This window comes from Pocillopora damicornis, chromosome 3 (genome assembly GCF_964200805.1).
Source record: "Pocillopora damicornis chromosome 3, jaPocDami1.2, whole genome shotgun sequence".
Taxonomy (NCBI): Eukaryota; Metazoa; Cnidaria; class Anthozoa; order Scleractinia; family Pocilloporidae; genus Pocillopora; species Pocillopora damicornis.
In genome coordinates, this window is record NC_142672.1 from 4,020,297 (window position 1) to 4,047,492 (window position 27,196).

The 27,196-nt window shown below is 38.9% G+C and overlaps 5 protein-coding genes and 1 long non-coding RNA gene across 9 annotated transcripts in view; 2 read left to right on the plus strand and 4 right to left on the minus strand.

Moving 5' to 3' along the window:
• Positions 1-5,769, minus strand: LOC113667995 (ribonuclease P protein subunit p40). 2 transcript variants are annotated; one of them, XM_027183873.2, is made up of 8 exons: positions 5,596-5,769; positions 4,728-4,875; positions 4,458-4,526; positions 3,821-3,910; positions 3,228-3,353; positions 2,583-2,805; positions 2,059-2,196; positions 1-1,350 (listed from the first exon to the last, which is right to left on the minus strand). In XM_027183873.2, exons 1-8 carry the CDS (start codon positions 5,713-5,715, stop codon positions 1,158-1,160), a joined length of 1,107 nt encoding a protein of 368 aa, XP_027039674.2. In that variant the 5' UTR covers positions 5,716-5,769; the 3' UTR covers positions 1-1,157. The 2 variants fall into 2 exon arrangements, with proteins under 2 accessions (XP_027039674.2, XP_089058213.1); XM_089202087.1 differs by having other exon boundaries at positions 4,728-4,830; positions 5,596-5,732.
• Positions 5,754-8,511, plus strand: LOC113667991 (uncharacterized). The gene is made up of 3 exons (XM_027183870.2): positions 5,754-6,089; positions 6,592-6,806; positions 7,157-8,511. Exons 1-3 carry the CDS (start codon positions 5,793-5,795, stop codon positions 8,424-8,426), a joined length of 1,782 nt encoding a protein of 593 aa, XP_027039671.2. The 5' UTR covers positions 5,754-5,792; the 3' UTR covers positions 8,427-8,511.
• A 655-nt stretch (positions 8,512-9,166) lies between these two features.
• On the minus strand, positions 9,167-11,351 carry LOC113667994 (uncharacterized). The gene has a single exon (XM_027183872.2). The coding sequence runs from the start codon at positions 11,208-11,210 to the stop codon at positions 9,813-9,815; it is 1,398 nt and encodes a 465-aa protein (XP_027039673.2). The 5' UTR covers positions 11,211-11,351; the 3' UTR covers positions 9,167-9,812.
• A 1,580-nt stretch (positions 11,352-12,931) lies between these two features.
• Positions 12,932-16,214, plus strand: LOC113667993 (uncharacterized). The gene is made up of 2 exons (XM_027183871.2): positions 12,932-13,658; positions 14,554-16,214. Exons 1-2 carry the CDS (start codon positions 13,049-13,051, stop codon positions 15,333-15,335), a joined length of 1,392 nt encoding a protein of 463 aa, XP_027039672.2. The 5' UTR covers positions 12,932-13,048; the 3' UTR covers positions 15,336-16,214.
• Positions 16,215-18,893: 2,679 nt separating this feature from the next.
• LOC113667988 (collagen triple helix repeat-containing protein 1) lies at positions 18,894-22,264 on the minus strand. 3 transcript variants are annotated; one of them, XM_089201179.1, is made up of 6 exons: positions 22,086-22,229; positions 21,508-21,570; positions 21,382-21,422; positions 20,303-20,424; positions 19,631-19,966; positions 18,894-19,378 (listed from the first exon to the last, which is right to left on the minus strand). In XM_089201179.1, the coding sequence occupies exons 4-6, from the start codon at positions 20,408-20,410 to the stop codon at positions 19,019-19,021; spliced, it is 804 nt and encodes a 267-aa protein (XP_089057305.1). In that variant the 5' UTR covers positions 20,411-20,424; positions 21,382-21,422; positions 21,508-21,570; positions 22,086-22,229; the 3' UTR covers positions 18,894-19,018. The 3 variants fall into 3 exon arrangements, with proteins under 3 accessions (XP_089057305.1, XP_089057307.1, XP_089057306.1); XM_089201181.1 differs by lacking the exon at positions 21,508-21,570 and having other exon boundaries at positions 22,086-22,264; XM_089201180.1 differs by lacking the exon at positions 22,086-22,229 and having other exon boundaries at positions 21,508-21,588.
• A 2,262-nt stretch (positions 22,265-24,526) lies between these two features.
• LOC149047889 (uncharacterized) overlaps positions 24,527-27,196 on the minus strand; it is a 6,634-nt gene continuing 3,964 nt past the window's right edge. Inside the window, exon 2 of the long non-coding RNA XR_016185133.1 lies at positions 24,527-24,870. This is a non-coding gene — a long non-coding RNA (uncharacterized LOC149047889). The remainder of the gene's footprint in view (positions 24,871-27,196) is intronic.

Consider the following 27,196-nt stretch of genomic DNA (forward strand, 5'->3'; position numbering starts at 1 on the left):
TTGTCATTTATTTATTTATTTAGAAGAGGTACATAACAAGAGGTAATTTCAGAGTATAAGCAAACTAAAGAGTTAATTGTAACATGTCGTTTTGGTATTTAGTAAACATCAAACTTAGATTTCACCCTTCCACAGGTTGGCAGCTTAACTTAACTGACACAGAAATCTTGCCTCTGACATCCAGACCCACGAGTTATACTTCAATTCTTATTTTAATACAAACAGTTATTATGTAAAGTCATCTTCCATTCATATATTCCATATTGCCAAGCAAAACTATTTGCCTCAAAAAAATAACTCATAATATTTTCTGGTAAATATCAGACAAAAGTTTATTATTTTCTGTTCTATGAACAAGACAAGTCTGAAAATAAATTTTTGTCATTAGCCAGATCATTAGTATAGCTAATGAGTAAGTTTTACGTATAAGTTGCTGTTTTTACCTGAGAAGAGGCAAATCTGGTGAAGCCTAAAAAACTTCCATGGAAGATGACATTGTTCATTCACTAGGAATTGCAACCACACTGTCTTGTAATTGCTACCTGCCTACAAACCAAAGTGTTCCATGCTTAGGCTGCATATTTCAAATTAAATATATATATTTTTTCTGATCAGGGTGTCTCCTGAGGCCAAAATGTTTGCCCCCTAAAACCTGATGTTAAAAAAAAAATTTGTCTGATGAACAGCTGTTATTTGCAGCCTTGGTTTTTTTCCCCCTTTCAATACTTATTTACTATATCTGACATGAAGACAGATGGTTCTAGAAGGTCCTATACATGTTAGTGTTGATACATAAATGTCTGGTGAGGCTGCTGAACTGGAAAAAGTTTGAGGAAATTCTAACTGACCCATCAGGGCAGACTTCACAATTGTTAACACTTAAAAGTGACTTGGGCCTTCAACTTTGTTTTAAGGCTCTGCTTTGGAAATTCATGTGTCAAAATTGCCCAATCTGAATTGCTGATTGACTTAGCTACTCACAGCAACTGGCAAAAGAATGGTCAGATTGGGCAAACACCTGCAACTTTACTTGCACATGCCAACAGTAATGATCAGAAAACAGTAAAATCACTGCCAGCAGTGACTATCCTTGACAATTTTCATGGGTCATGACAAATTTCTTGTTAAGTCACCCAGTGTTTCAGCCACATAACAGCTTATAAGCCAACATCCTGATCACCCATAGCTGTATAGAGCCAGTACTGATCATTAGGAAACACCACAAAGGTGTACAAGTTCTCCCCACTGACAAAGTGTCCGTGTTCATTCTGTTTCCATGTAACTGGACAGTCAGTAAATCCCCACACAGTCACTGCCACCCAAGGAAGATCAGCTGTCTTTAGAAGGTTTCTGTCAGAGAAAAGTTTGATAAGTAAAAGAGCCTTCTCCATGTGAACCTTGTCAATGTAACTTGAGGGACCTCTCTTCACTGCTTTTTCCTTAACTGTTTAACTCCCAGAAGTGACTAACATGTAACTTCTCTCCATGATATTCATGCATTATCCACCAAACAGGTACTAAGAATACCAATACCCAAAATTATTGAATGGGGAATCCACAATCTGATCTTAGGATTTAACTTAATAAAATTTGATGTCTTTAAATGAAGAGTGTCAGCCCTGTTATGAGTCCAGCTGACATTCATCTTAGTAAGAACAACGATATTGCCCACATGAACAGAAAAGGGGCTAAAAACCTTAGTTCACTATTCATGGTAAGATTTCTCAAATGATTAATGTGACTTGCTACTGGAGGATATGTTATGCAAGTGGTACCTACAGACTGTTTGGAGAATTCTTGCAATAGAATAGCATCCCATACAGGAATGGTAAGCTTTACTCCCATTTGAGTGATTTCATGAAAATGGGGTCGTTGTAATGTCCTCCATACACATGGCATAGTTTTTATTCCCAGTGTAGCACTGAAGAGTTAGTTTATTAGTGACAAAAGTTTACATTTTAATTCCAATACCAGGAATGGTAACAATTTTGTTAGTTTTCATCACCCCGTTTATCACTTAATACATTTTCACTCCAGCATCATTTGGTTTGATCTTACCTTACTGTAAGTAAAATTGATAAAATGCGGTTGCTTGTTATCATTCCAGTCCAGCGGCATGTTATCAGCTGTTTCAAGCTGCATGATTGTTCTGAACATGTTAGTGTTGAGACATAACTGTCTGGCAAGGCTGCTGAGCTGAAAAAAAAAGTTTGAGGAAAAGGTTGAATCACATTTATCATAAGTCTCATAGAATGAAAGAATAGGAGCTACAAATCTAAAAGTAACTTGCATGGACTCTGCTTTGGTTTTCTTTTTAACTCAAAGTTAAAAGTTTTCAATTTGATTTGTTGCAAAAACCACCACTGGATGTGCAGCCATTTCAAGTTCAAAGAGTGGCATATACAAAGCCGTTAATGACAATTATCAGATCTCAGTTGTTCAAAGAAATGGGAGGAATGAAAAAAGATCGATAGACTTATTACAGATTTTTGTTTTGCAAATTACAGATTTTCATTTGGCAAATTACAGAATTTCATTTCATTTCCTATTGATTCCCAATTTACAGTGAGCATAATAATTACCAATCCACTCCACAAGCAACACAGCCAAGCCATTCAAAAAATGACATACAGTCACACACATCAGTCTCTGTGCTAGTGCCATTATCTGTGAATTTTGATTTGTCAAAGCTAATCTTTGGAGCTTTCTGATGGTTCTGAACTTGTTTGATATCCTCTGTATTATACAACATCTGGCAACCAAATGAACTGAAGAAAGAGTGGAGTTTGCTTGTTGATACTTGACCTAGGAGAGGTATTAAAATTGGTAAAAACAGGGTTTCCCCATCTGGAGACTGTATTATATCTAGTATTAGTGGTGGACTAACAAAGTGTGTCCTTGCACTCAAGCAACAATGATAGTGACCGCTGACCAACACCCCAGCTTTTTATCAGGCTTCTCTGGAAGATCAATTTGACCAATTCAACAAGATGCTTCTTTATGGAGAGATGCAGTGTTATAGTAAAGTAACATGTGTCTTGCCTGGAAACACAACTGTGTAATGTAGCCATGCTTACACCCTCAGCCTATGATCCACTCTCTAAGTGTGCAGAGTAACCCCTGAACCACCTTAACTTCCAGTGTTTCTCAGCAGGGCCAATTTTAAACAAGAGCCAGTTTAATGCCACATGCATGTAAATTTTACCACACAGTATGTCTTTGCCTACCTTCATTTGTCCAACTCATGAGAAACTTGAATGTTAATTGCAGGTTGTCCTTTAGACACCATCTGACTCTCTCATAAACCTTCTTTCCAGGAACAAAATTTGGTGCAGCCAGATTAACCTCCACATCTAAATTCAAAACAAAAAAAATTGTGCAACACCCCATATGCTGCAATTGTTTTAAGGACTCTAAAACTTAATACCTCAAACTGAATCAAATGACTCCAAATTTCCATGAACTAAGTTCACGCACTATTTCATTTTATGTACTACTTAGAAGCTAAATTGTACATGCCTTTTGATTTGTTCTCTTCTTTATGATCTATTGGAGTACAGACACATACTTATAAATAGATGACTTCACCATTTATGGTATATTCCTCTCTGTTAATCCCATGTAGCTGCAGGTCTGTTCAGTAATAGATCACAAAAGATGTCAAACTGTGGTGAGAACATAAATGACATATTTAGCCACAACTTATGGTCCACTTTTTTATGTCATCTGTGATCTATTACTGAATGGACACACAGCAATATCAAATCTATTTTCAATTGATAGATTGATTACAATTTGCCAGTATAGTAACAATACTTACTGAATCTGTGTTTCTTTTGAAACACTGATGGTTTCCCTGTGAGACCCAACTGCTCATATGTGTCTTTATCCAAAGAAAGAATGAGGACTCCTAAATGATTCCCCAAGAAATAAGATAAATTATGTGATTCTTTAACAACTCATTGGTAAACTCCAGCATTTCTCTACTTTTATAAAGTGCAACATCCCTAACACAGCTATCTCTCTATTACAATCACTAATTCCATGCTTCTGATATGTAAATCTAAAAACCAGTCTAAGATCTTATCTTACTGTTCTTGGCTATACCAGGCTCTCAGGAAGTGAAATGATAGAAAAATAGAGACGGAGAAATGAAATAGAGCATGAAAATGGTTAAGTTAATGTTGGGGAGCTGCCATTCCTAGTTTTCCTTTGTTCCTTCTGAGCGGGACCCAAGCTATTAATTAAATAGTTATCTTCCCAGAACATCAGTTAAAAACAACCAAATTTTGCTAGCTGGGTGCTGATTTTACAAATGGGATTTAGCTGAATGGACAACTTGGCCACATCCAATACTTCTAAGAATTAACTGATATGAAAATTCATACCCTGTCATATCTTAACAAATTATCAGCTAAGAATGGCTAGATCTGATCCAGTTATTCCCACATTCTTACCAGTTGGAAGGACTGCTGCACAGTTGCCTGCATCAATGTATGTTTCCCAGCTGAGGGCAATGAACTGACCTGTGAAACAAATACAAATGCACATGAAATGATAACTAACAATTTACACCATAATCCTTTTGACATAGATGTGCAAAATATGTTACATATACCTTGTGAGAAAAATTTTATAAAAAATAAGTCTGCAAAGAGGCAAATATCAAGCAGCTGTTAATATCATAAAAAAAAATTAATTTAAATAAGAAGGCTACAGAAAATTACCACTTTGTAGAAATGTCTTGATAAACTCCACCTCTATGAAGACATGCACTGGTAGTTCAATCAAACAATATGAATCCTGAGATGGTGAAATGCTCTGGAAGCACTGTGTAACATTTTCAAGCAAATAATCTGGAACAGTAATCTCTACCTACAATTTACATAGGAAATAAAAACTGAGCATCAATTTAATAAAATAAAAGTTTAAAAAAAAAAAAAATGTAGTCAGAATTAATTAATTACATGATTGATTAATTGATTGGCTGATGAGGGTGACTTACAATTATTTTCTCAATCATTTTAGCCATTAACACTGGTAACTATAAATTACATTAGGCTTACAAGAATTAAGGAAATTATCATCAACTTGAAAAGCTTGTAATTTTCAACTAAATTTTCTTTGTCAACTCCATAGGAAATGTATGAAGAACAATTGGGAGAGCGGAGAATAGACATGTCTACTCTGTTATCGGTCAAAAAGCTTGATTAATCGATTATATGATTGGTATTGGGCGCTTACTTCCTTTTTTCCATTTTTTCACCAGAAGATCTATATCGAAACAGAGATTCCTGAGGAAAACAACAGGGGGTAGGTTGGGGTGGCATGATATGGGGGTGGGGGTAGGTGCCAAAGCCTTATTTTTCCCAAGTAAAAAATATTTTAGAATACTCAAAATAATTACCTGAACAAATCATGAAAAAAAAGTTATCTTCCGCAGGAAACCGACACAAAGTATATACAGTTTTTCTCTAAAAGCTAGCTCCCGACCCATGCGCTACATTCTGAGCAATCCAAAGTCGACCCCATGTTGGAAACCCACGTGAGTGCAAAAGAGAATTTGCGTCTAATTAAAGTCAAATATGAACAAACCGCATGATTGAAAGGATGCTCCTCTATGTGTCGTCTGAATCTTTCCTTTTCATCGCGAAAGGAACATTTATCAATCGTCAGTTTCCTCTTAGGTGTGCTGAAACTTCTCCCGTCCGCCATATTGGCGACCGAGGTTTTTACAGGGTCTGGTTCGGCTCATCACCAGTTCCTCCCCAACTATCAAAAAAAAAAAAAACATGGCGACTCTTGTGGAAGAAGTCTGTCCTTCAGTGGAAGCCCTTACTCGAAGGGAAGATGCCGCCTCTTTTCCCTGTCCTACAGAGGGATGTTCCAGAGAGTTTCAGAATCGTCCATGCCTTAGGATGCACCTGATCAAGACTCATGGCATCGCGCCGAATGGCAAAGAAAAGAAGCTTTTTACTCGTGGTCAGGGAAAGAGTCAAGTTGAAAAGCATTTTTACTGTCCGGTTCAACATTGTGTGCGAGGACAAGGTACTAAGAGACCTTTCCCTCGAATGTCTCAGCTGAAACAGGTATGCACAACAATTGACGAAAACCAATAGGAGGAGAAATTAAGTATTATAATTTAAGTTTATAATTTTAGTTATAAGTCTACAATTAAAATAACATGATAATTGTTATAAGTTAAGAATTATAACTATGAGTTTAAAATTGGGTATTATAAACTAGCTGCACAGGCGAAAGATCTAGAATTGAAACTCTTACAAATAAAGTAACTACAACATTGTGACCACTTTCAGTGCATCTTAAACCCTATACTCTGACAGGTTAACAAGACAGAATTATTCTCTACAACATCAATACAATATCCAGCAGACAAGTGATGAGAGTAAGAGAAACATCAATCAGGGGATTATTAGTTGATCCAATACCAAATTCTCCAAACTAACATCATAAAAAAGTTGTAAGGAAGGCAGTAAGGAGAATTATTGACAAGATCTTGGTGAAAGAGAAAGTTTGAAAAACATTTGAGCATACTGAGTTCCCTTTTATCTTTTCTCATTTGTCAAACAGCATTACATGACAGTACATGCAGAGAAAACAAATGTTTGCAGTAAATGTGGTAAGGGCTTTGGTTTGCCTGAGGCTTGTAAACGGCATGAAGTCAAGTGTGGGCAGTTGTTTACTTGTTCATGTGGGTGCCCTTACACCACAATGGAAGCACTTCTCACCCATGCACGGCGTCAGATGCACAAAGTTCCAGAAGAATACAAAACTAAGGCAGCAAGGTCAGTAGTGTCCTTCATTTCCAAGGAATGTCTCTTAGATCTTTGAGGTTCATCAAGATATGAAGCATTAGGGAAATTTGGCAGACACTCAAAAAATCAGAGTTGCATGCAGGCACACTACAAGCAACTTTAATGCATCTTTTGTTCTCCCTCAGCTTCCCATGTACTCACTAAACACATGCTGTTGCACTAAGCAGCTGTTAAGTAGAATATATTTAATATAAATTTAGCTTGAGAATTGGATACATGTGAGAAGAATACTTTCTCTTTTATTATGACAGTTGGTACAAGGTAAGAAGACCTTACTGGAGACAGATCATCTTTTATTCCATTTTCATATCTATTTTTAGTGCAAAATCTTCAGCGCCTGCACCAGCATTTGCTGTACTTGTTGTTAAACCTGCAACCTCAATACCATGTGTAAGAATCGACTCTGGAAAGAAACATGGTCCTGGAAATCAGACAGCAAAACTACAGCCAATCCTTCCCAAACCTGGCCCAGTCACAAACTTAGAAACTGGTAGAGGCTCTTGCAGTTCTTCAAGGAAAAGAACAGTCAACAAGTCTGTGCAAACACAGCCTCCTTATGATGTGCACAGTATGTGTACTCAAACACCCAGTCGCTCAGTGAATATGGATCAGGGATGTGATTCATACACACAAACTCCTCCACCAATTGCAAGCCAACAGTTTCAGTTCAACAACGTGGATGGGAACCTTGGTATTGGTTTCAACAACCAATCTTCGGTTGGGACTCAAGTTGCAATGTTGACAAACCACTGCGACTTTGGTGTTGGCACTGATGAGAGTTTCTTGGCACAATTAGGCTTGGGTGGCAGTAGAAGTAGTCAACCGTTTGGGTTTGCAGAAAGAATTCCACAAGATTCCCAGGTTCAACCTCTTCCTCCCTTTAGTTCTTTTGTTACAGGGCAACAAAGACCAGGGTTTGTTTCCACGAATGAAAACTCAATGCAGACTCTTACCATTGACCCACTGTGTTTGAATATCCAAACACAGACAAATATTACAAGCTCAGACTTTGGTCTTTGTGACCTCCGACCATTAACTAGCTCACAAACTCAGACTAGTGGCTTGGAGCAAGTTCCTTTAGAGGATAATGAAACACAGACATTAATTTCCCTGCTGGGTATTGATGCAAATAGCTCTATTGATTCTGGCACACAAACTCAAAACCTTCTCAATGATTTATTTGACTCTCAAGACATTGAGCTGACAGAATCACAGACTCAAACATGGTTTAATGACTACTCCACAGTCACTTCACCAGCTCTTGAAAACAGTGGACAAGAGTTTGTGTACAAAACACTTGAAGACTTGGTAGACATACACACTCAAACATCCATAGTAATGTCTGACTTTACTGAGCTGGCTGATGACACTGTTCTTGCAAATTCACAAACTCAAACCCTGCAGAGTGACTTGGGTTGTTCAAGTCTGTTGTCATCCAGTGTCCAGACAGATTCACGCTGCTCACACGCATCACGAACATTTGAACAGTTTGGCAGTGGTTCAGTCACCTCCACAGGTTGTCAAACACAAACCTGTTCAAGTGTTGTTGATCACAACTGTCCTACATCCAGTGTTGAAACTCAGACATAGTGGTTTGTAGCATTCCTAAAAAATGCAATAAACATTGCAAAATAAAATAGATGTAACTCTATGGGTTGCATTATTTATCTTTCAACTCCCAATATCTGATTTTTAATTTTCTACTCTCGCTGCTACACAATTAGTTATGAGAAATTTGTCTGAATTCCAGCCAAGTGGCCCATCAAGCTGGAGCTTATCCCAATTTATAATGCTTGAAGTGATTAGGAGTACTAACTCTCCCCCCTGAATGGGATGTCAGTCTATTACAACCATCACAAGGCTACCTCCCTCCCCCCTCCCCCCTCCCCCCAACATTCCATCAGACTTCCTCAACAATTTTCCAATACACATTTAGACTCCTGAGTTGAGAGGGGCACTATTAAAGTAAAGTGATTTGCCCAGGAATACAACACAACAACCCAGCCAGGCCTGAAACCCAGACCTCTTGATTCAGAGTCCAGTACCAACCATTGGCCAGCTGCATCCCCACCCTAGGATGAGGAGCAACAACTCAAACCATGTTATAATGGAGTTGGTTATCAAACTCTGGAAATGCCATTGGGAGGCAAGTACTCTTACTGGGAAATTCCAACTCTCTGATGAAGAATTGTATGATTGAAAGTTCTGCTTTCTTCTCCCTCCCCCCCCCCCCTCACCCTGCCCCTTCTACATTTGTCACCATTTACTTTCAATTTTTGCCACAAAAAAAAGACTTTACCGAGCTGATCAAGAAACAATAAATTCAAACATTTACTGATTAAAGTTGATGTTGTTTTTATTCAATAAATAGAGAACTATGCATTTGTCATTATATTACAAATGAAGTGATTGAGCTGAATGTGTACTCTGAAAAATTTCCTGATGTTGTTGAGTATGATTATCCTTAAAACTGAAAATTACTGAGAAAAAATTGTCTATTTACATTGTTCATTTCCTTATCAATTATTCCTAACGCTAATAATGACTGTACTGTTTTAAATTTTCTTCAAATAAAAATACTTTTTTATATCATTGCCATCACTCTACACTTCAGAGATGATATATAAAAATCCGCAACCAAGATTTTAAATTCAGTCCTGACTTTTGTATTATTCATCTTGACTTGAAACCTGTACATTTCACTTATAGAAGATAAAAAATGGTTAACCACAATCAAGGAAAAAACACAGATGATTATGATAAGCTCTACTCCTGCTTCAGTAGTATTTAGTGATCAACTTCTTTTTCCAGCAACTCATGACACTTATAGACTTAAAGGCAGTGGCGTAATGCGCTGTGTAGGGAGGCTTTTTTTTTTCTTTTATCACAGGTTAGACTTGACTGTCTGCCCTGATACTGTGGAAGTTCCAATATTTTGCATGCCTGATGAAGTATGATTTATAGCATTCTCTGACATCAGTTGTCACACATGTTGGCCAAAGCTGGCACTTCCAGTTTTGTTCCAGAAACACTTGGCAACAAAGGCTCAGAAAAGCTTAAGCCTTTTTCCACCTTTCTGTCTAACTCTTGAGACAGTTTTTTCAGTGCATCATCCAGCTTTCCCCCACTTGGAACTAAATTTGCAGCTTCACTTAGTGTCAGTTTCTTTCCTTTCTTATTGCGCTTTGGTAAAGAGAATGCCTTGGTGAAACCACCTGATGGTCTTTCAGGAAATTTACCGTGAGGCTGACTCACAGCTGTTGAAGGATATGGGTATCCGACGGTGTTCCTGGTGATTGGTAGCCAGTCCAACTTACCCTCCCCTCCCGGGCCAAACTTTCTTTTTTGGCTCGCAACCTTCTGTTCCTTCGATTTTTTCGACCCTTTTGAACAAGTAGAATTGTCCGATCTCTTAGAATGTGATCCCAAAACTTTACTGGCCAAGAGGCTGTCATCAGCTGTTTGCCGCTGTATTGGTGTGATCTTCTGTAAAGGTTTAAGCTCCGTTGAACTGTTCGTACTGATCTCTAGTTTACAAGACGGTTTGACGATATCCTGAGTTCCTAATTGACATAAATCGCAGAATGAAACCACAGAGTTTTCCTTTCGCGCAGTTACCGCGTGTATCACTTTGATTTTATGGTCTTCTGTTCGGTACTGGGTGATCAACGGAACACGAACGGAAGGCTCAAAACTGAAAGGAAACCTGCCCTTATCAACAGAGTACTCTCCCTTTAGATCTAGGTTTTCCACGAGACGACGATCAAACGTCTGGGCCGGATCGCTGATAGAAATACTTCCATTACTGGTCTCTTGAAAAGTGATCATACCACCGTTCTCAAGAACGAGTGTTTGGTTCGGATACTTGTGAGAGGTGGTCATGTTTCTGAGCACTTGGAGCGGAGTTCTCTCGACATATTCCAACGTTCGTGGATCAATAATATATCTCCAACAAGGATTATCGTAAGATAGCACATCAGCATTTTGAAAATTCCGCATATTTGTCCTCACCGTCTTATTTCCCGGCCACGTTCCTCCAGCTTTCACTTTGTTTATTTCAGTGACGCTATTTACGTTCGAATTCGAATTTGTGATCATTCCAGCGAGACGCTTCACTTTAGCGTAATGGCTTTCCGAATCCGGGCTACTTCGCCAATATTTATCTTTAGTCTTCTTCTTTCGATCAGCAGAAGAAATATATCGAACGTTCGGCGCTGTGTGTTTCCATCCACAAGCGACCTCATCCCAGCTGCTCGAGAACACGACTCGGTCAAAATCTTCCTCCGCACTACTCTCGCTAGAATCGAGTAGCTTTTCGATCAAGTCTCTTTCTTTACTGCCCGCTTCTACGTTCGGATTGTCAGCTGTCTCCATATCAAATTGTTTGGGAATTATTGACTTGTTCACCCTGCTTTCCCACCGCGGAATACGTTATTAAATTTGCTGTCCATTTTCCGCAACCTCGTTTGAAATTCATTTGAATATGTGAATGTGATTTTTCTTTCTTTATAAATTTGTGTTGCTAGGCAACGAGCCCCAAGCGCGCCTTACTAATTATCCGGCAACAACCACTAATTGGAATTTCATGTTCGCAATTTTAAAAAAAAGATACAAAACAACCCACATTTTCGCAAAACCTTTGATAAAATTATTCTATGAAAAAATTTCTTATCGAAAAGTAAAAGATTTTAACTCAAGGAATCACGGCAAAGCAATTTTGTCAGACAGTTCATGATTAATGATATTATTTTTAGAGTGCGCGGTAATGGCCTACTGCGATTTGAATTCAAAGTCAATTGTCTGGATTTCAATGCCACAATGTTTACACACTAAGAGCTTCAAGTGGCTTCTAACAAAGAAAGCCAAGCCTCTTTTCTCCTAATTTGGTTCGTTTGTCTTTTAATTTTCATGGTGTTAGAGTTTTAATTCTGATTTAATGTTCTATTTTCTTTCGATCGAGGTTTTTTTTCATGTTTCCGTGATATTAAATTGTTCATAACAAGAAACCGACACTATGTTTCTGACAAAGAATAGAATGATATGCGAATCAATCAAGGCGTATTAACTCAAGAAACAAAGGAAAATAGAAGCGAGAGAAGGAAACGAACTCCCGTAGGCAATATCATTATCATGATTATCGCCTGCTAATCCTGTAATCCAACTAAAGAGGTGTTCAGTTGGTGCTAATACTAGGCTGTTCCTATGGCGACTCCTTGTTTCAGTTTAAAAGCAGAGGCCATAATCGATTGTTGCTCCTTGTCTCAGTTTCTTGAAACGCGGAAGTCTCTCGCAAATTGATCTCAAATGACACGAGTTTCGTCGCCAAAGCGACTTGACTGACTTGCTATCCGTTTGTCATTTAATTTATTTCATTCGCGTCAGACTTAATTAGGGAAATTAAACATGTCCATGCAGGTAATTAACCACCGCCGTCTTAAAGGCCAAGGTCTACTTTCCCTCCCCTCCCTCCCTACCTCTCGAGAACTGTGTCATTGCGTTTCCGTAGTAACCTTACTAGGCTTCAATTCAAAACAACATTTATTTTTCGATTCTTGCACTGAAATTGAATTCTCTGGTTTCCTTGCCCCTCATGAAGGCTCGCCGCTAGGCAAGCGCCGTGTGTTCATTTTATACAAATTTCAATCAACAACATGTAATAATTTTCGCTCAAATCTTGAATGAAAATGAACTTCAAAGTGACCTCCCACATTTTGTACCTGTCTTGCTCATCTATTTTCGACGCCGCTACTGAGAACAGAGGCGTTTTCGAAGACAGATTATGCCGGATATGACGTGGAAACAATTCCCGTCAACTTGACTAACAAGTACAGGTGGCAATGTGAGCCTATGCTCTTATTGTCGTTGTGTAAGATATTTTGGTGTATGGCTCTTCGACCACATGTGTAAAAAGAGAGAAAGTAGCCTGAAAAGTTGTAAGAGATATTTGTGGCCACGGAACAGAGGGGTGTGAATGTTTATGTCGTTATTCTGGTTCTTTTCCTATTGAAAACCTGATGATAGCCAAAACAACATTTTTTATCATTTTGTGGCTTGTAAAGAATGCAGACGTTTGTAGCGACCGATTCTCGGAAACCGGCTTCCTTTCGTGGAAAGAAAAATGTTATGTTACGCATGCGCAGCAATTCCAATAAGCCTCCCGCTAGTATGAAATCGTTTTGGTTTCGCACATCCAGGGAGATAATTTAGCGAAAATGCTGAAGAATGATCAATGTTGGCGATGTGATGTTTCTTGTAAGTCACCTACTCCGAAAGTGTGCTGCAGTAGATGCGAAGTAGCTTATTACTGCAGCGAAACTTGCAAGAACAGGGATCTGTTTCGACATCAAGTGGACTGCCAAACTGCCACCTTAAAGAGGACATGTTCCGGATGCAGCAAGGAGACCAGCCGATTGAAACAGTGTGGTAGCTGCCTGCAAGCTTGGTATTGCAATCAGGCTTGCCTAAAGAAATCCTGGCCCGTACACAAAGCATCCTGTCAAAAAATGACGAGAAATACAAGAGAAATGTCTTTAAACATCAAGAAACTCCACGACCTTGTAGAGTTTACGCCTGGCACTGCAACAGTTTACTACTGGGGTAACATTCCTGCACAAGATCTTATAAAATTCCCACTAAACGAAGGTTCTGAGTATTTAAAGCCTATCTCAGTCCTTGCATGTGGCGTTGGTGACCCACGCAATATCGTATTGTCCGTCTCGAAGCTTCCAGAAGTTTATCCAGAAGAGCTGACCTTTGTCTTGAATGACATCTGCGCCTGTACACTGGCCAGAACGATACTTTTACTCTATATGATATTCAAAGGTAAGGTACGATTACATCAATTAGAGTCACAAAGCAGTTAATCAAGGAAATCGAATTGTGCATCAGCAGATCAGTTTTAAAAAATGGATCAGGGTCTTGTAGAACACCATGGGACTAAAATTGGGACTGTAAAATCAGGGCCTGCTTACATGAAGGTGGGAGATCCCAAATAAGTGAGGAAGCCCACCGAGCCGTAGGCGTTTACATACAACTAACAACCCTGCATAGGATCCCGGGATAAGGTTGTTGGCAAATGTAATATGAACGCGACCCCGGCTAGGTGGGTTACTCCACCTTGAGACGTTTACATAGCAAATTGCGACCCCTGCTGACAGGGTTACCCTATCCAGCAGACCGGGTAACCCTCAGCTGAATCCACTTATCATATTAAAGGGATCAATATAAAATAAAAGATTATATGCACAGGCGAGTTACCCCGCCTTAGCGGGTTACCTCACCTACCTGGGGTCCCCCACCTCCATGTAAACAGGCCCTGATGCTGGAGGGAGAATTTTGGAACCAGAAAGATGTAGGGCTGGATCTTTTGTATGCTTGTGGAATGTTAACAACCCAGTTACCATGACCAAGACTGACGCTTTCATCAACCAATTTCCAGACGGGCCTCATGCTACGATTCATTTCTTTATTTTACAGCGCTGATCGAGCAACATATGTTGTCAAAGGGTGTCCATTTAAAAAACAATAATACAATGTCTACTAAATGACTAGATTTTTTGTTCAAGAAATGCTGGCATCTCCCGGTGCAATGAAGATTCAGAACTCAGTTCCAAAATTCCCTCACAATTTGGACCACTACAGACAATAGGGATCTGAATAAGTGTAGAAAGCAAAGGTTAATATTTCATTTTGTTGTTGTTTTTTTTTTCTTCTATAGGCGGAGAAGAAGCCGCAAGTTCCGTGACGCAGATTTGGTATTCACTGCGTCTCAGCGAAGATGACTATAAGCTGGTCATCAATGCCCTGGAAGAGCTGATCCAAACGTCCAGCCTTGAAGAGCTGACAGGAGACACCATGAGGATGGAGCAAAACCAACTTAAAGAGGTCACACACGTGTGGCGCACTTGGCTGGACCTTAGCTCACGGAAGGAAAAATGGATATCAGAAGCTCGACGTAGGCGCTTTGACAACCCCCAAGCGAAGGAAGGTATGAAACTGCACTTGGCCGAAATCCCGAAAGAGCATAAAAAGTCTGCATCAGATTGGTTTGCCAACGGGATCCTGTCGTCCAAGGAATCAAGAGGCGCACTTTTTTTTGAAAATTTCACTTTGACAGGCTCTGACTATCAGATCAGTCGTAATAGAGGCCCATTTTCTTACATCATTCAGTCTTCTGTCTCTCCCTTCTTATCATGGGATTACAACGATGTCTGCCGTGTGAGCAGAGCACCATCAATTCTGAAAATGTACAGTGAGTATGTTGGTCAAGTGCTCAAGAAATGCTCTGTGAGGTTGGCGACAAGGCAAGTGAAATTTCACTTCCTGTTGTGCAACTGTATGGAGATAACTCCATTCCTTCCACCAGACCGGAAGTATGATCGAGTGACAACCTCAAACATCGCTGACTTTGTACCACTGGGGACACTTCTGGACACGTTGTTACCTCACATGAATCTCAATAACCCTTTATCAGTCATCATCACCGAATTTCAGAACTAGGTCCAGTTTACAGATTGGCAATTCAAGGCTGCCAAATTTGCATGCGACTTGACACGAGGAGACAACTTTCGCAAGAAAGTCCTTGAAGACACCAAAAGTCATGCCATCGCCTATTCCGACGCGAGACAGGCTTTCGTCGAGTACCAAGACCACAGTGTAGAGTTCATCACCTTCCTCCGAGCTGCTTTAGTGGCTTCTGAGGTCCCTTTCCAGAGTAATCGCAAGCTAACGTGGTCCTCAGTGGCTGATTATAACGGGTTAATAGTCCGCAACTTCCTCCGTTTCCAAAATCGCGTGTTTCCTGCTAAGTGGCTGTTAAACTGTCGCCGAGTGACCATGTTAAATGGGTTTGAAAGAGCCGTAGAATGGATAGTCAAACCGAGCTGACAATCTGCTTTCAAAATGTCTTTCCTGATAGGGGACTGATAAGAAGGACTTAGACAATAACAGCTTAAACCAATTATCATCTTCTCTTCTTAGACCCACGTTTCTGTGGTGCATTTTATTTTGGCACTAGTTCAGTACCAATTAGGCCTGCTACGCTTGATTTATGTACCAAACATCGTTCAATTGTATAATTCAAGAAAAAACCCTCGCGTAATATCAGTAACGCTACCTTACTAAAATATGTTTTCAAGGCATCCTGTTATCTATAGCTATTATTGCATAGTTTATACTGCGCAATACTTTACTGCGTTCGCTATTCATCACACGTAGTAACTTTGTGCTTTTCCTCTACCGTGTCAATTGTCTTTAAACTTGTGTTTAGTAAGTGTTACCAAAAATTTCCGGTATTAGTTGAGTTTACATTACTCTGTCTTAAAAAGCTTAGATACAAAATGAATGATTGCTAAAAAAATTAAATTGGTTGTTACCGCACTGAGTTTTGTGTAACAAAAATTGAAGCCGAATGTTAAAAGCAACATGTCGCTATTGCCATCCCTTTAGTGCTTCTCTTACGACTGTATTATGCAGCGAAATGACGCATTAAAAAATCCAATTTCTTTTCGCCTGTCTGCCGAGAGGGCACACAAGTTATGGCCTTAATAAGCCCCTATTTCCTTTACATTAATGCGTCATCGTGAGCAAGAAGTAGAGAGAAACACTTGACTACGTCTCGTGTTTCTCCCTACACTTCTTTCTGGCTTCAGCCACTTCCTGCTTGCTTTACAACAGAACAAAGCACAGTGAATTGTTAAATTCATGGTAGAAATTCTTCTTTCAATTTGTTTCATACACCTGAATTGGTGGTCAAACGATACGGATGGATATTTTGCGGGTTTTGCAGTATTTTTAGAGCTCCGTAGGGTTCTTCAAAAGTGCCATCTTGAGCTCTGTGTATGTACCAAAATTGTTTTTCAAACTGCCTTCACGGATATTTGTTTTGGTCTTTTTTCTTCAGGCTCTCGCCCATGCAAGGCTTAATCTGGAAACAACGAAAGTCTGAACAGCCTGCAATTAGTGTTTGATGATACATAAAGAGTGCAGGGAAAATAATACGAGGCGTCAGGGCTACCATGCTCAGACAAATGAAAATATTTAATGCAAGAAAAAATGTTGCGGTAAATCTAAACATGTGACAGATAACGATTGAGGAAAATGACTCACTGGATCAGTATTCCCATAAAAAAATTACATGATGCATCATGGAATAACTAGTCACTGGTTACGTCGTAGCTCCAAAACAGTCACATTCAGTCGATACTTAAGGCGCGGTTTGTCTTAAACCTGATTTCTAGAAAATGTTACCTATTTCATGTAGAAGTTGGCCAAACTAACTGAACCAAAGAGGATCCCTCTAAGAGAAGATTATGAGTTATTTTCTTCTCAAAACCTCTAAAAAATTACACTTTTAAAGTCTTCACGAGTCTAAAACTAAGCTATTCAGTTTTTCGTTCAAAACAATCTTTAGTAAACGATACACAACGTGACCAAAATTCGTACTGAATTCACCTTACGTAGAAGCTGCCAAAAGAGAAATTCCAATAGAGTTTCTCTACTACTGCATTCTAGAACCCGAGTAAAAAATGAAAAAGTTTTGTAAATTGAGAGTATCCAAATAACTTGGTGACTAAAATATTTGCTAAAACCAACATCGAAATCTACGTAACCGGTTCTTTTCGTTGGTAAAAAATTTCAATACTCTATAACGCTAAGAGTTTTCTCCTATTCAGGTCTAATGCAGTGTCCTTTATCAAACTTCTGCTACAGTATTTCTCACTCTAGTCCAGTCAGGGCTCTTCCGTTCCTCAAAAAAATGATAAAGAATAAATTGATGTAGAGTTGTTACGAGTTATCGAAATGAATTAACTATCGATATAACAGAAGTGAAGTAAAGCCGTATACATATTCTTAAAACATTCAGTTTTGACTTGTTTGCATGATATTAGACGTCAAACTTCCGTTTTTTTCCACCACACATTTAATCACAGGTAAGACGAATTTCCTCCTCTCTTTTGGTCTAAATACGAGCTCGTTCCAAATGCTACGTTTCTGCTAATTCATAAACAGAATAAATAAGAGAGTTTATGTTTTCCAGACGCTATTTTTTAAACTGGTCCAAAGTGTTTCTAGACATTTAATTATTTTTATTATTCCGCCATTACGCCATTTTACCTTATTAGGAAATAGGTATCACTCTGTATAACAGGGCAAAGATCGGCAATGTTTTCACCCAAGGTTTATAATATAGGATCATTGTACCCGGAAAAATGTCTCAATTCCAAAACTCCCTGCGCATTACCCTGACAACGAGCGTTATTCACCAGTATTTCCAAGTTCGCTTCTTTCTGCCTATGCTTTTGATGTGCAGAGAGGACACGGCCGCGGAAGAGACTTGGGTCTAAGGTTAATTTTCTGTCGACCAGGAGTGGTAAGTTCAATTTATGTACCTTACTTAGCTTGTGATGCAGGAACGCAAAATTGACCATATCACGCCTGGTAGAGAGAAAATTGACCCTGGACCCAAGCCTCTTCCGCGGCCGTGTCCAGTCTGCACATTAAAAGCATAGGCAGAAAGAAGCGAACCTTGAAATGCTGGTGGGAAACGCCTCAATCACTTTTTCGGGCAACGGGTGGGTTTGAAAGCACAATTATCGCCGGAGGTAGAAACTCTTGACTGCATCCGCGTACGCATGTGCGCAATAAGGGTGTCGTTGTACCATCAAAAGATACAAAGAGCAATGCAATGACGTCACTTTACGACTTGCAATAGTGTAGACGGTAATTTCAACCAAACAGCTGAAGTTACATTTTGTCAAAGTTAACCCTTTAGATGAGCGCCTTCGGAAAGGCCTTCCCAAATCGATATCTCATTCCAGATATCGATCTGTCAAATGGTGTTTTTTAGATATCTTAAGCGTAATGAAAACACGGGCTTGAAGAAACCAAACTCAAAAAAATCAGAAAGGTCCATCAAGAGAAATATCATAGGGAACCAGAGAACTCAAGGTTGGTGCAACAAGACAAGTTCAAAGTCTAGAAAATATGTTGAATTAACAAAGAGGACACCATCTGACGAGTTGCTCAGTATCAGTAAAGTAAGTAGAGACACATCCATTTTATTCCTGCTTTTTATTCATCAAGAAATCAGCAATTGTTATGAAGCAAATCCATGTTTAAAAGCACCTTAATTGTTACCAGTCAAAGCGTTTATGCAGGAATGAATGATAAATTCCCGAAATCTAAGCTTGTGGTTTCGGGATTTCCTCAACATAGATCCGCGACACTGATTGCCAACCAGTGTAGGCATTGTAATCACTTCGGCTGTGTGACTGACAATTACCGACCCAGAATCCAACGCGTACCTTGCCTTTGTGGATGTTGTTACAGTGACCCTCGATATGGCGGACACGATGAGGATCTTGAGACCTAGCACCACCCAGGAACACAATACCGTCAATTGGCAAGGGACCTGAACATTCAGCACCGTTGAAGGTGAAATACCAGCGTTTACAGCAGCTGGTGCAGCCATAGACTCGAAGAGCTCCAGTCCAGGAAACACGGAGAGATGTGTCGGAAAAGTTCTTGGTAAACACACACTCCTGTGAAAAAGAGTTATTACAAATGTGAAAAGAGGGACCAGAAATGAAGAAAAGAATTACTAGGAACCGAAGGTATACTGATAAAATGACATGGAACCGTAAGCGTAACTTCAGGATGGACTTAGTAAGCGTGACTTCGTTGTTTGTGAGAAATTAATGTTGTTTGCAAACGAAGAAACTAAAAAAACTAAAATTGATACTACAGCAGTGGTATGTTAAACTATTTTTCGTCTCAATATCATAGCTATTCACCTTAATCAGACCGTGGTCTTTTTCTTCATTCAAGTTGTTCCACGCACACTCCTTCCAGTTCTTAAAAGACATCACACCAGGAGTCCCAGGGATTCCATTTATCCCACTTTCTCCCCGCTGCCCCTTTTGGCCGGGAGGACCCTGTACTCCAGGTTCTCCCTTAACACCTGGAGTTCCCTTGAGGCCTGGAGGTCCCTGAGGTCCTGTCTTCCCTGGGCTGCCCCGGTCACCTTTAACTCCTTCGCGTCCATCACGGCCGTCACGACCAGGTGCACCAGGGAGCCCAGGCTTTCCGTGCATACCAGGCATCCCAGCATAAAAGTATGGAGGAGGTTGCTAGTATGAATGTGAAATGTTTTTTAAAAACATAGAACTCGGAGACATACATTAATACATAGAGTTTTCCTTCAACAGCATTTTTTCACCGTTTTTCACAATAGTTCAAGGCTTCCCGAGTTTTGCTGTTAAGTTGATTGTCATACTAACAACATCTTCCTGCAACTTCTACTAAAAAAATTCATGAAGTTCTCATGGACATATTTAAGTGACATGGATCCAAAATTTCTAATAGTTTTCATCCTAGGTAAGTACTGGTTAGCTCTTTTTCGTGGAGAAAGGAATCCTCATTCCAAGAACTCATTTAAAAGATATCAAAAGTATTGTAAAACGTACCACTTTGCTGTTTGAGGGTTGACTAGACTTGTTATTCGCTGCGCGACAGAAAACCAAAAATGACACCGCAAAAAATGAAATCCAGAAGGGTGCAATTTTTACCACCATTTTGCATCAGTGATCTGTTTTAGAAATAAACAAACACAAAATTCTTAGTAAGATCAAGGAAACGTCTGCGGGAAAGAAACACGGACGACATGTCAAAAGATATACTTATAAAAAGATGCTAACGGCTCATAAAAGTTCATGGGTGTTGATGTCATCAGCAGTAAGTATTGAATTGAAATTTTTTGCTCATGATCCAAATACGACGCAGGAATGGCAACAGAACTTCATTCAGAGACAAGATAGGTCAAATATGGAAAAAGATATAAGAATTTTGCACGAGGCTTCTGCATTTCTCGATTCTTTGTAACTTTCTTCAGCGCATGGAGGTTTCAAATGTATTGTAATAGCTACGTCTTTTCAAACCGAAGAAGTTTGAAAATCTGGATCGCATTTTCCTTGAACGTGTGACAACTTTGTTCCCCCCTAGTTATAAATGATTTCAACATCTAGTGAAATTGAGAGGAAAAAGCACAGTTCCTGCTTTTCCTGTCATCTGAAACGCTTTTTTCAACTTTTAAGCTTCTATCAACAATTTTATTTTTGCGCTTAAACTTTTCAATGCTCTCATATTCGGTTTTATTTGAGAGTTTCAATGGGGCTATTGCTTTTACGACTAACGGCTAAAATTTTGGCTTAAGACTCTGTGTTTTACTCCCCGCAAGTTTGAGATGTCTACTTAGCAGCCATATTTTCACTTATTCAAAAGATAATCCTCTGGCCACAATTTTAAGCAGTTTTACGAGGTGCTTTTGAAGCGGTGGTGTTTATGAATACCATTGATTACTAAACTAAATTTTGAGAGGCCAGAGAGGAAACATTTTTAATTAACTACTTTTGTTTCAGCGTTGAATCTGTCCTCGACGAATGCTTGTTGGGAGGGGATGGCTTTTGATCAAGATGTATCAGAATAATTTCTGAGCATAATAAGGAACTAGAGCAGGAAAAGATGGTTGTAGACGTCATAAATTTACCTTCGTGTTTGACACCAAAATCTTCAGGACTGTGAAGTTAACTGAATAGAAAAAGCCAGAAGAAATTTTATATTTCAGTTATATCAAGCAAACAGAAAATCAAAATCGGCAAGAGTAGTGGCTTACAATATAAGAGAAGTCTCTTGTCTTGTCTCCTTGTCACTGTTCGCTGCCTCACGTGGAATGATTCTCGATAAAACAAGTCAGCAAAGTATTGGTTCAAGAATTAATTTTAGATGACAAGAACCATTCTTACAAGAAAATTATTGGTCAGACCAGCTTAGTTGTTCCCAATCTGTCCAATGAAATGAAGTTTACCTAAGCCAACAAAGTAAAGAAATGTCTTCCATAGTTGCGATCAAAATCAGTCTTACTTATTCCTGCTAAACTGAATTGAAACAAAAGAGCACATTTCCTATTTCTATGAATGTCAATAAACTTCTTGTTTATCACATATAATGGATGTCTGGAGTACGACAAATCTCATATTGTCTGATGAAAAAATTATTTCAAAGTGCGCCTCCGTGACTAAGTTATTTAAAGTCAAAGAGGAACAGTTCGAAAATTTAGAAATGCCCAGAAATGCTAGTTTTAACAGGAGTTAGTCAAAGAAAGTTCATGTGACAAAATTTTGTAAAGTTGGGTTTGGATTATTCAAAACTCATTGTTGCGAGACAGTCTTCCTCATAACATAAACAACCCACCTTTCTAATGCACAACGATTTCTCCAAATCTTTGGACTATCTCTTGAGAAATTAACATCGATGAAAACCTTGATTACAATGAATTAAGTCAACGACAGAGAGAGATGCGATAAAAATTGCCATCTTATTTTTTTTCATTATACTCTGTTGTTTAGCATTTGAGCAACATTATTCTCGACGAAACAAGTTTTGGTAATTGTAATTTATTGAGCCCACACAATCTAAGACTGTTTGAACAGATGTTACTCGCTGGAGAAGATTTGATTTCCTCAGTATTTTTGTCTAATGTAAGAGAATTTTTTTTGTGTCGGTTGATGTAAGTTTTTTAAATCGGCCAATGCGATGAATATTACTCACAGTTAACGTTTTCATCCTCTCATTTAGCTCTTGATGATCATTGTATGATTATATATATCTTATAAACAAAATCTACAGTGCGTGCTTGAAGCTCGCGACTATGGAAACAACTGTTAAAGAATGGTAAATGACATAGTTTTTAAGATGTATTGAGCAATTTTAATTGAGTGAGGATAGTTATCTCGAAGTACCATGCGTTTGCATATGTAAGCACTCTCAAACTGACGGAAAACAAGAAAACAATCGCAACATGGTCGCTTGCTTTAGGCAGTTTGCGGTTTATATTTATGTTCTAATAGGATTCTTGTGTTTTTTCCATTTGTCTAGTTGGCTGTTGTGATAACGTTGGTTCTGGTATTAGGACACTAAATCGACCTGTCCGCGAAATAAGTAAAGGCAACTTGAAAATTTTAGTTATTCGTGCTTTGCAACACTGTGAAGAAAAACTTTACTGTCGATTTAATTGTTTTAAATCTGCCACGAAAGAAGTTGCCTATTTACCTTTATTGATACATTTTCTTCGGAGTGAACCTGATTACTCTGTGTACGCAAAAGTAGCTCTCCAAGCTGTGCATCAAAAACCAAAATTCATTGCAGAACACTAGTATTCAGTTTAAAGGCCCGAAAACGGCTTGAATAAAAATCATATTGATGGCAGACAGGGAGAATCGAATGTAAATTAGAGCTATTACTGTGCAGATTTTTAAAACCATCAGAGATAATAAGATGATGTTTGAGTTCATTACCGTTTTCTCTCCGACAGATATTTGACAAGGTCCAATTTCTTGTCGAAAGCGCAGTTATTTGAGGAATATTCCAAAAGAAAATCGACTAAAGGAATGAGGAAGGGGGGGAGGGGAGGGTTTTTTTTTCGTCGGTAAGGACAAAGTCAGTCACTGATAATTTTGTATATCGAAAATTACACCCATTGTTGTTTTTGAAATGATTCAACACATTTTTTCACCTTGAGCCATAGCGCCGACGCACTTTACGATTTTTATTCAGGGATTGTCGATCCTTTTATTTTCATTCGTTAATAAAGTCGACATTTCTTGTTAGTGAAGGGCTATTGTGTTTATAAAACAAACAAAGTAATTCATGGTTGCTTATAGATATGGAATTTTTCTTCTCGTGTTCGACTCGACATCTCATTCGTTCGCGGCGCTCACTCGTGAGCTATCGAGTTAAACACTAGAAAAGAAATTTCATGTTAACGCGCGCCCATGTGTTATTCTCTATCTATCGACTAAGTTGATAATGTAAATTGGCCACTGTAAGGAGTTTCGTAAGCTGACGTTTCGAGCGTTAGCCCTTCGTCAGTGCGAATGACGACGGACTAACGCTCGTAACTCTTTAAGGTGTCCAATTTACATTATCAACCCAGATATTATAATAACTTGTATCAACTCAGTAAACCAAGTTATCTGTAAAGATCAAACAACTTGGGGAATTAAATTTTCAACTCCCCTAAAAATTTTACATGCAGTTGGCCACTTAGGGATGATGGACAGAAATTCCCTTTAAAGGTTGCAGCATTGTTGTTGTCATGGTTACAACGGCTGCTTGTTCGCAGCTTTATATAAAAATCGCCAAAAAGGTGTGAAATGTTTATTTCTCTTTCTCACCTCATAACACCATTTCAAATTGGTTTTTCTACCATAAATAAATGGTTTCATTTGTCTCTACTCTGAATGTGAATATAAACACACTAACTGGATTACTTATCTCGGTAAAGTTCCGATCGTTTTGGCTGCAGGGTAAAACAGGTAATACGTTTATTTAAATTTCTGGAAAAGTACACCGAAATTTTCTTAAAAATAAAGTAAATCCTGAAATCGCTAATTTCGACAAAAAGACGCGGCTTTTGCCTGGTATTTTGAATAAATTAAGAATCCTTTCACACTGTCGAGAAAAGAGATGACATTCGTTCATTAATTTTGGCTAACTTGCTCTTTCAGTTCGTTCTACCAGGACTACACTAAAAACTTAAATTTTTCAGCTGATTTGTTTACCCTCTTCAACATCAAGGAAATGCGCTTAGAACACAGAGAAAAAGCCGGGAAAAAGCGAACAAGCAAAAGCCCTTTGTTTTTACATTTGCCCTTTATTTCATCAGCGTACTTAAATACCATTACAAAACAAACCCATAGAGAAACTAAGCGCTACACAACTGCAGAAACTTTTGCTCCTCCGTTTGTCAGCCTCTAAATGATGGGCGTTACGCTCTAAGATTGTCACAATCACGGTGGCTTAGGAACTTCCTCGATAAAGATCCGGGAAACTGAATTCCAGCCTGTGTAGGCATCCACGCTTCCATATCCTGGGCAATTACCGACCCAGAACCCAACGCGTACCTTGCCTTTGTGGATGTTATTGCAATGGCCCTCAATGTTGTCGACGCGATGAAGATCTTGACTTTTTCCACTGCCTATATAAACGAGACCATCAATTGTTAGGGGTCCAGAACACTCAGCGCCATTGAAGGTGAAATACCAGCATTTGCAACACGAATTGCATGACGCAATTCGTAGAACACCAGTCCAATAAACATGAAGCACTGTACTTGCGTGTTTCTTAATGAACATACAGTGCTGAAAAAAAAAACCTTTCTTTCTTTCTGTTTTATTATTATAACTATTTTGAAAAAGAAGGAGATTGGAATACGAATTTCACGCAGCTGTTATTCTGCAAAGCAAACTAGTTTTTACAAATAATTAATCTTTGTTTCAAGAAGGTAGCACGGAACAGTTACAGATACTAGTAAATTTGTGGCCCTCTATCTAAAATTGAAACTACAACAATTTGTCCGTCTTTTCCATTTTCCTTTTTAATCATTTTTGTCATCCCATTCGTAATCTTAGTTGACTTCCTAAAGTATAGGTGCAATTACAATTTAATGATAATAATTTCAGAACCTCTATATAATAACAGCTTTTCTCCTTAAATGATTGACACACACACGCAGACATATATATGCATATTTGTAGAAGATATAGCCTGAGTATGATCTGAGGTAGTAGTAGCTAGTTAGCGTACAAAATAAAACTGCTACGTAATTCTAAGGGGTTTAAAATGTGGGAATATCGATAGCTATCTGTTGTTCTGTTCTGTTGTTGCTCTGTTCTGTTGTTGCTTTACAACAGAACAGAGCACAGCTAAGGCTTCTATATTTGTTCAGTATCGTATGCATTTCACCAGGCAATAATGTCGTGCAAACAGAAATTTTGGACATTTGGAAGTTAGCTGATGGTCTCTTCCAAAAGAACTTGAGTAGGGAACTGTCTGGAATATAATATTAAGAAACTTAGTCGAAAACGACCGACCCAGCAATCACACTTTCTCTTTCATATTGTTGGGTGCTTAGACGCTCGCAATGCATAAATTGTAAGTTTAATTCTAATTGAAACAAAGTTTTTACAGACCAAAGGCTTTATAATTTTGTTTATGGGCCATACATGGCCCCCCCCCCCCCACCTCCTTCTCCTCCCTTCCCTATCTGAACATCCCTTATCAGAATGTTACATTTTGCTCTATCATACGATTTCGTAGTAATGTTTATAGGCAAAAAGCATCCACCTAAATTTCGAAATGAAACTCTTTATGAGCGTTTCCTTTCCTTGTAAAACTAGATTTTGAGTTGTTGGAAGAGAAGAAGAAGCAATTGATTACAAAATTGAAGTGATTATCTCTCGTCATCGAGGAGAATATAAAAAGGTCAAGGAATGTTTGGAGAAAGCGCTCGGTATCATTTTGGATATTGGCGATAAAATAGGGGAAGCAGAAGTTTATTCTGACTTAGAAGTGGTGTTTGTGGGTCTTAAAGAATATAATATACTAAGCAGGCCGAACGGTACTTTGAGATGACACGCTTATTAAGCAGCAGCACTGGATACGTTATGATTGAGTTAAAAGGCCTTTCAATTCTAGTATTTTTGAAGTATCGTAAAAAACTCAAGGAATCAGAAAATAGATCCCCACCTTTTAGAGTGTCTTCAACTATTTGAAAATTTCCGAAATTTCAGTGATTGCAACGATCAAGTTAAAATAGCATTTCAAGATAAAAGTCATTGTCTTCTAAAAGTCTGTAATGGGATACTTCACCAAATCGGAAAATTCCAAGATGCTCTGCGGGTCATAGAACGTAAGCGAGCAAGAGCCCTGGCAGACTTAATGAAATCATCCTTGTTCCTGATAAGTCCAAGTATCGAGTTGCATTTGCAGCTTTACGTGAAGCACTCAGCAAGAAGTATCTTTCAGAGAAGTTTAGTTTCAAGCTCATTTAGGACAGTCCTGTGGACTATCATAGTCAAACCAGTGCACTGATAGTGGGTGACCCTGAGGTTGGGGAAGCCGTAAGAATATCACAGAGCTGCTTTTTGCTAGAGAAGAAGTAAAAATGGGCGGACAACTGCTGGGCCTTTGCTTGGAGAGAACGCAACAAAACATGCGGCGTTTCAAGCACTAAATACAGTTAGCTTGATCATCTTTGCTGCACATGGTAGTGCCGAGAGAGGAGAAATTGCTCTCTCCCCTAATTGTACTTCTGAAAGTGCTAGGATTACACAAGAAGAAGACTACCTTTTGGCGATGGCTGACATTGCCAAAGTTCAAGTGCGAGCTAAACTGGTTGCACTTAGCTGCTGTCACAGTGGGGGTGGACAGACCGAATCGGAAGGAGTTGTGGGAATCGCCCGAGAATTCTTGGGATCCGGTGCTTGCTCAGCGTTGGCTACACCTTGGGTTCTGGATGACAC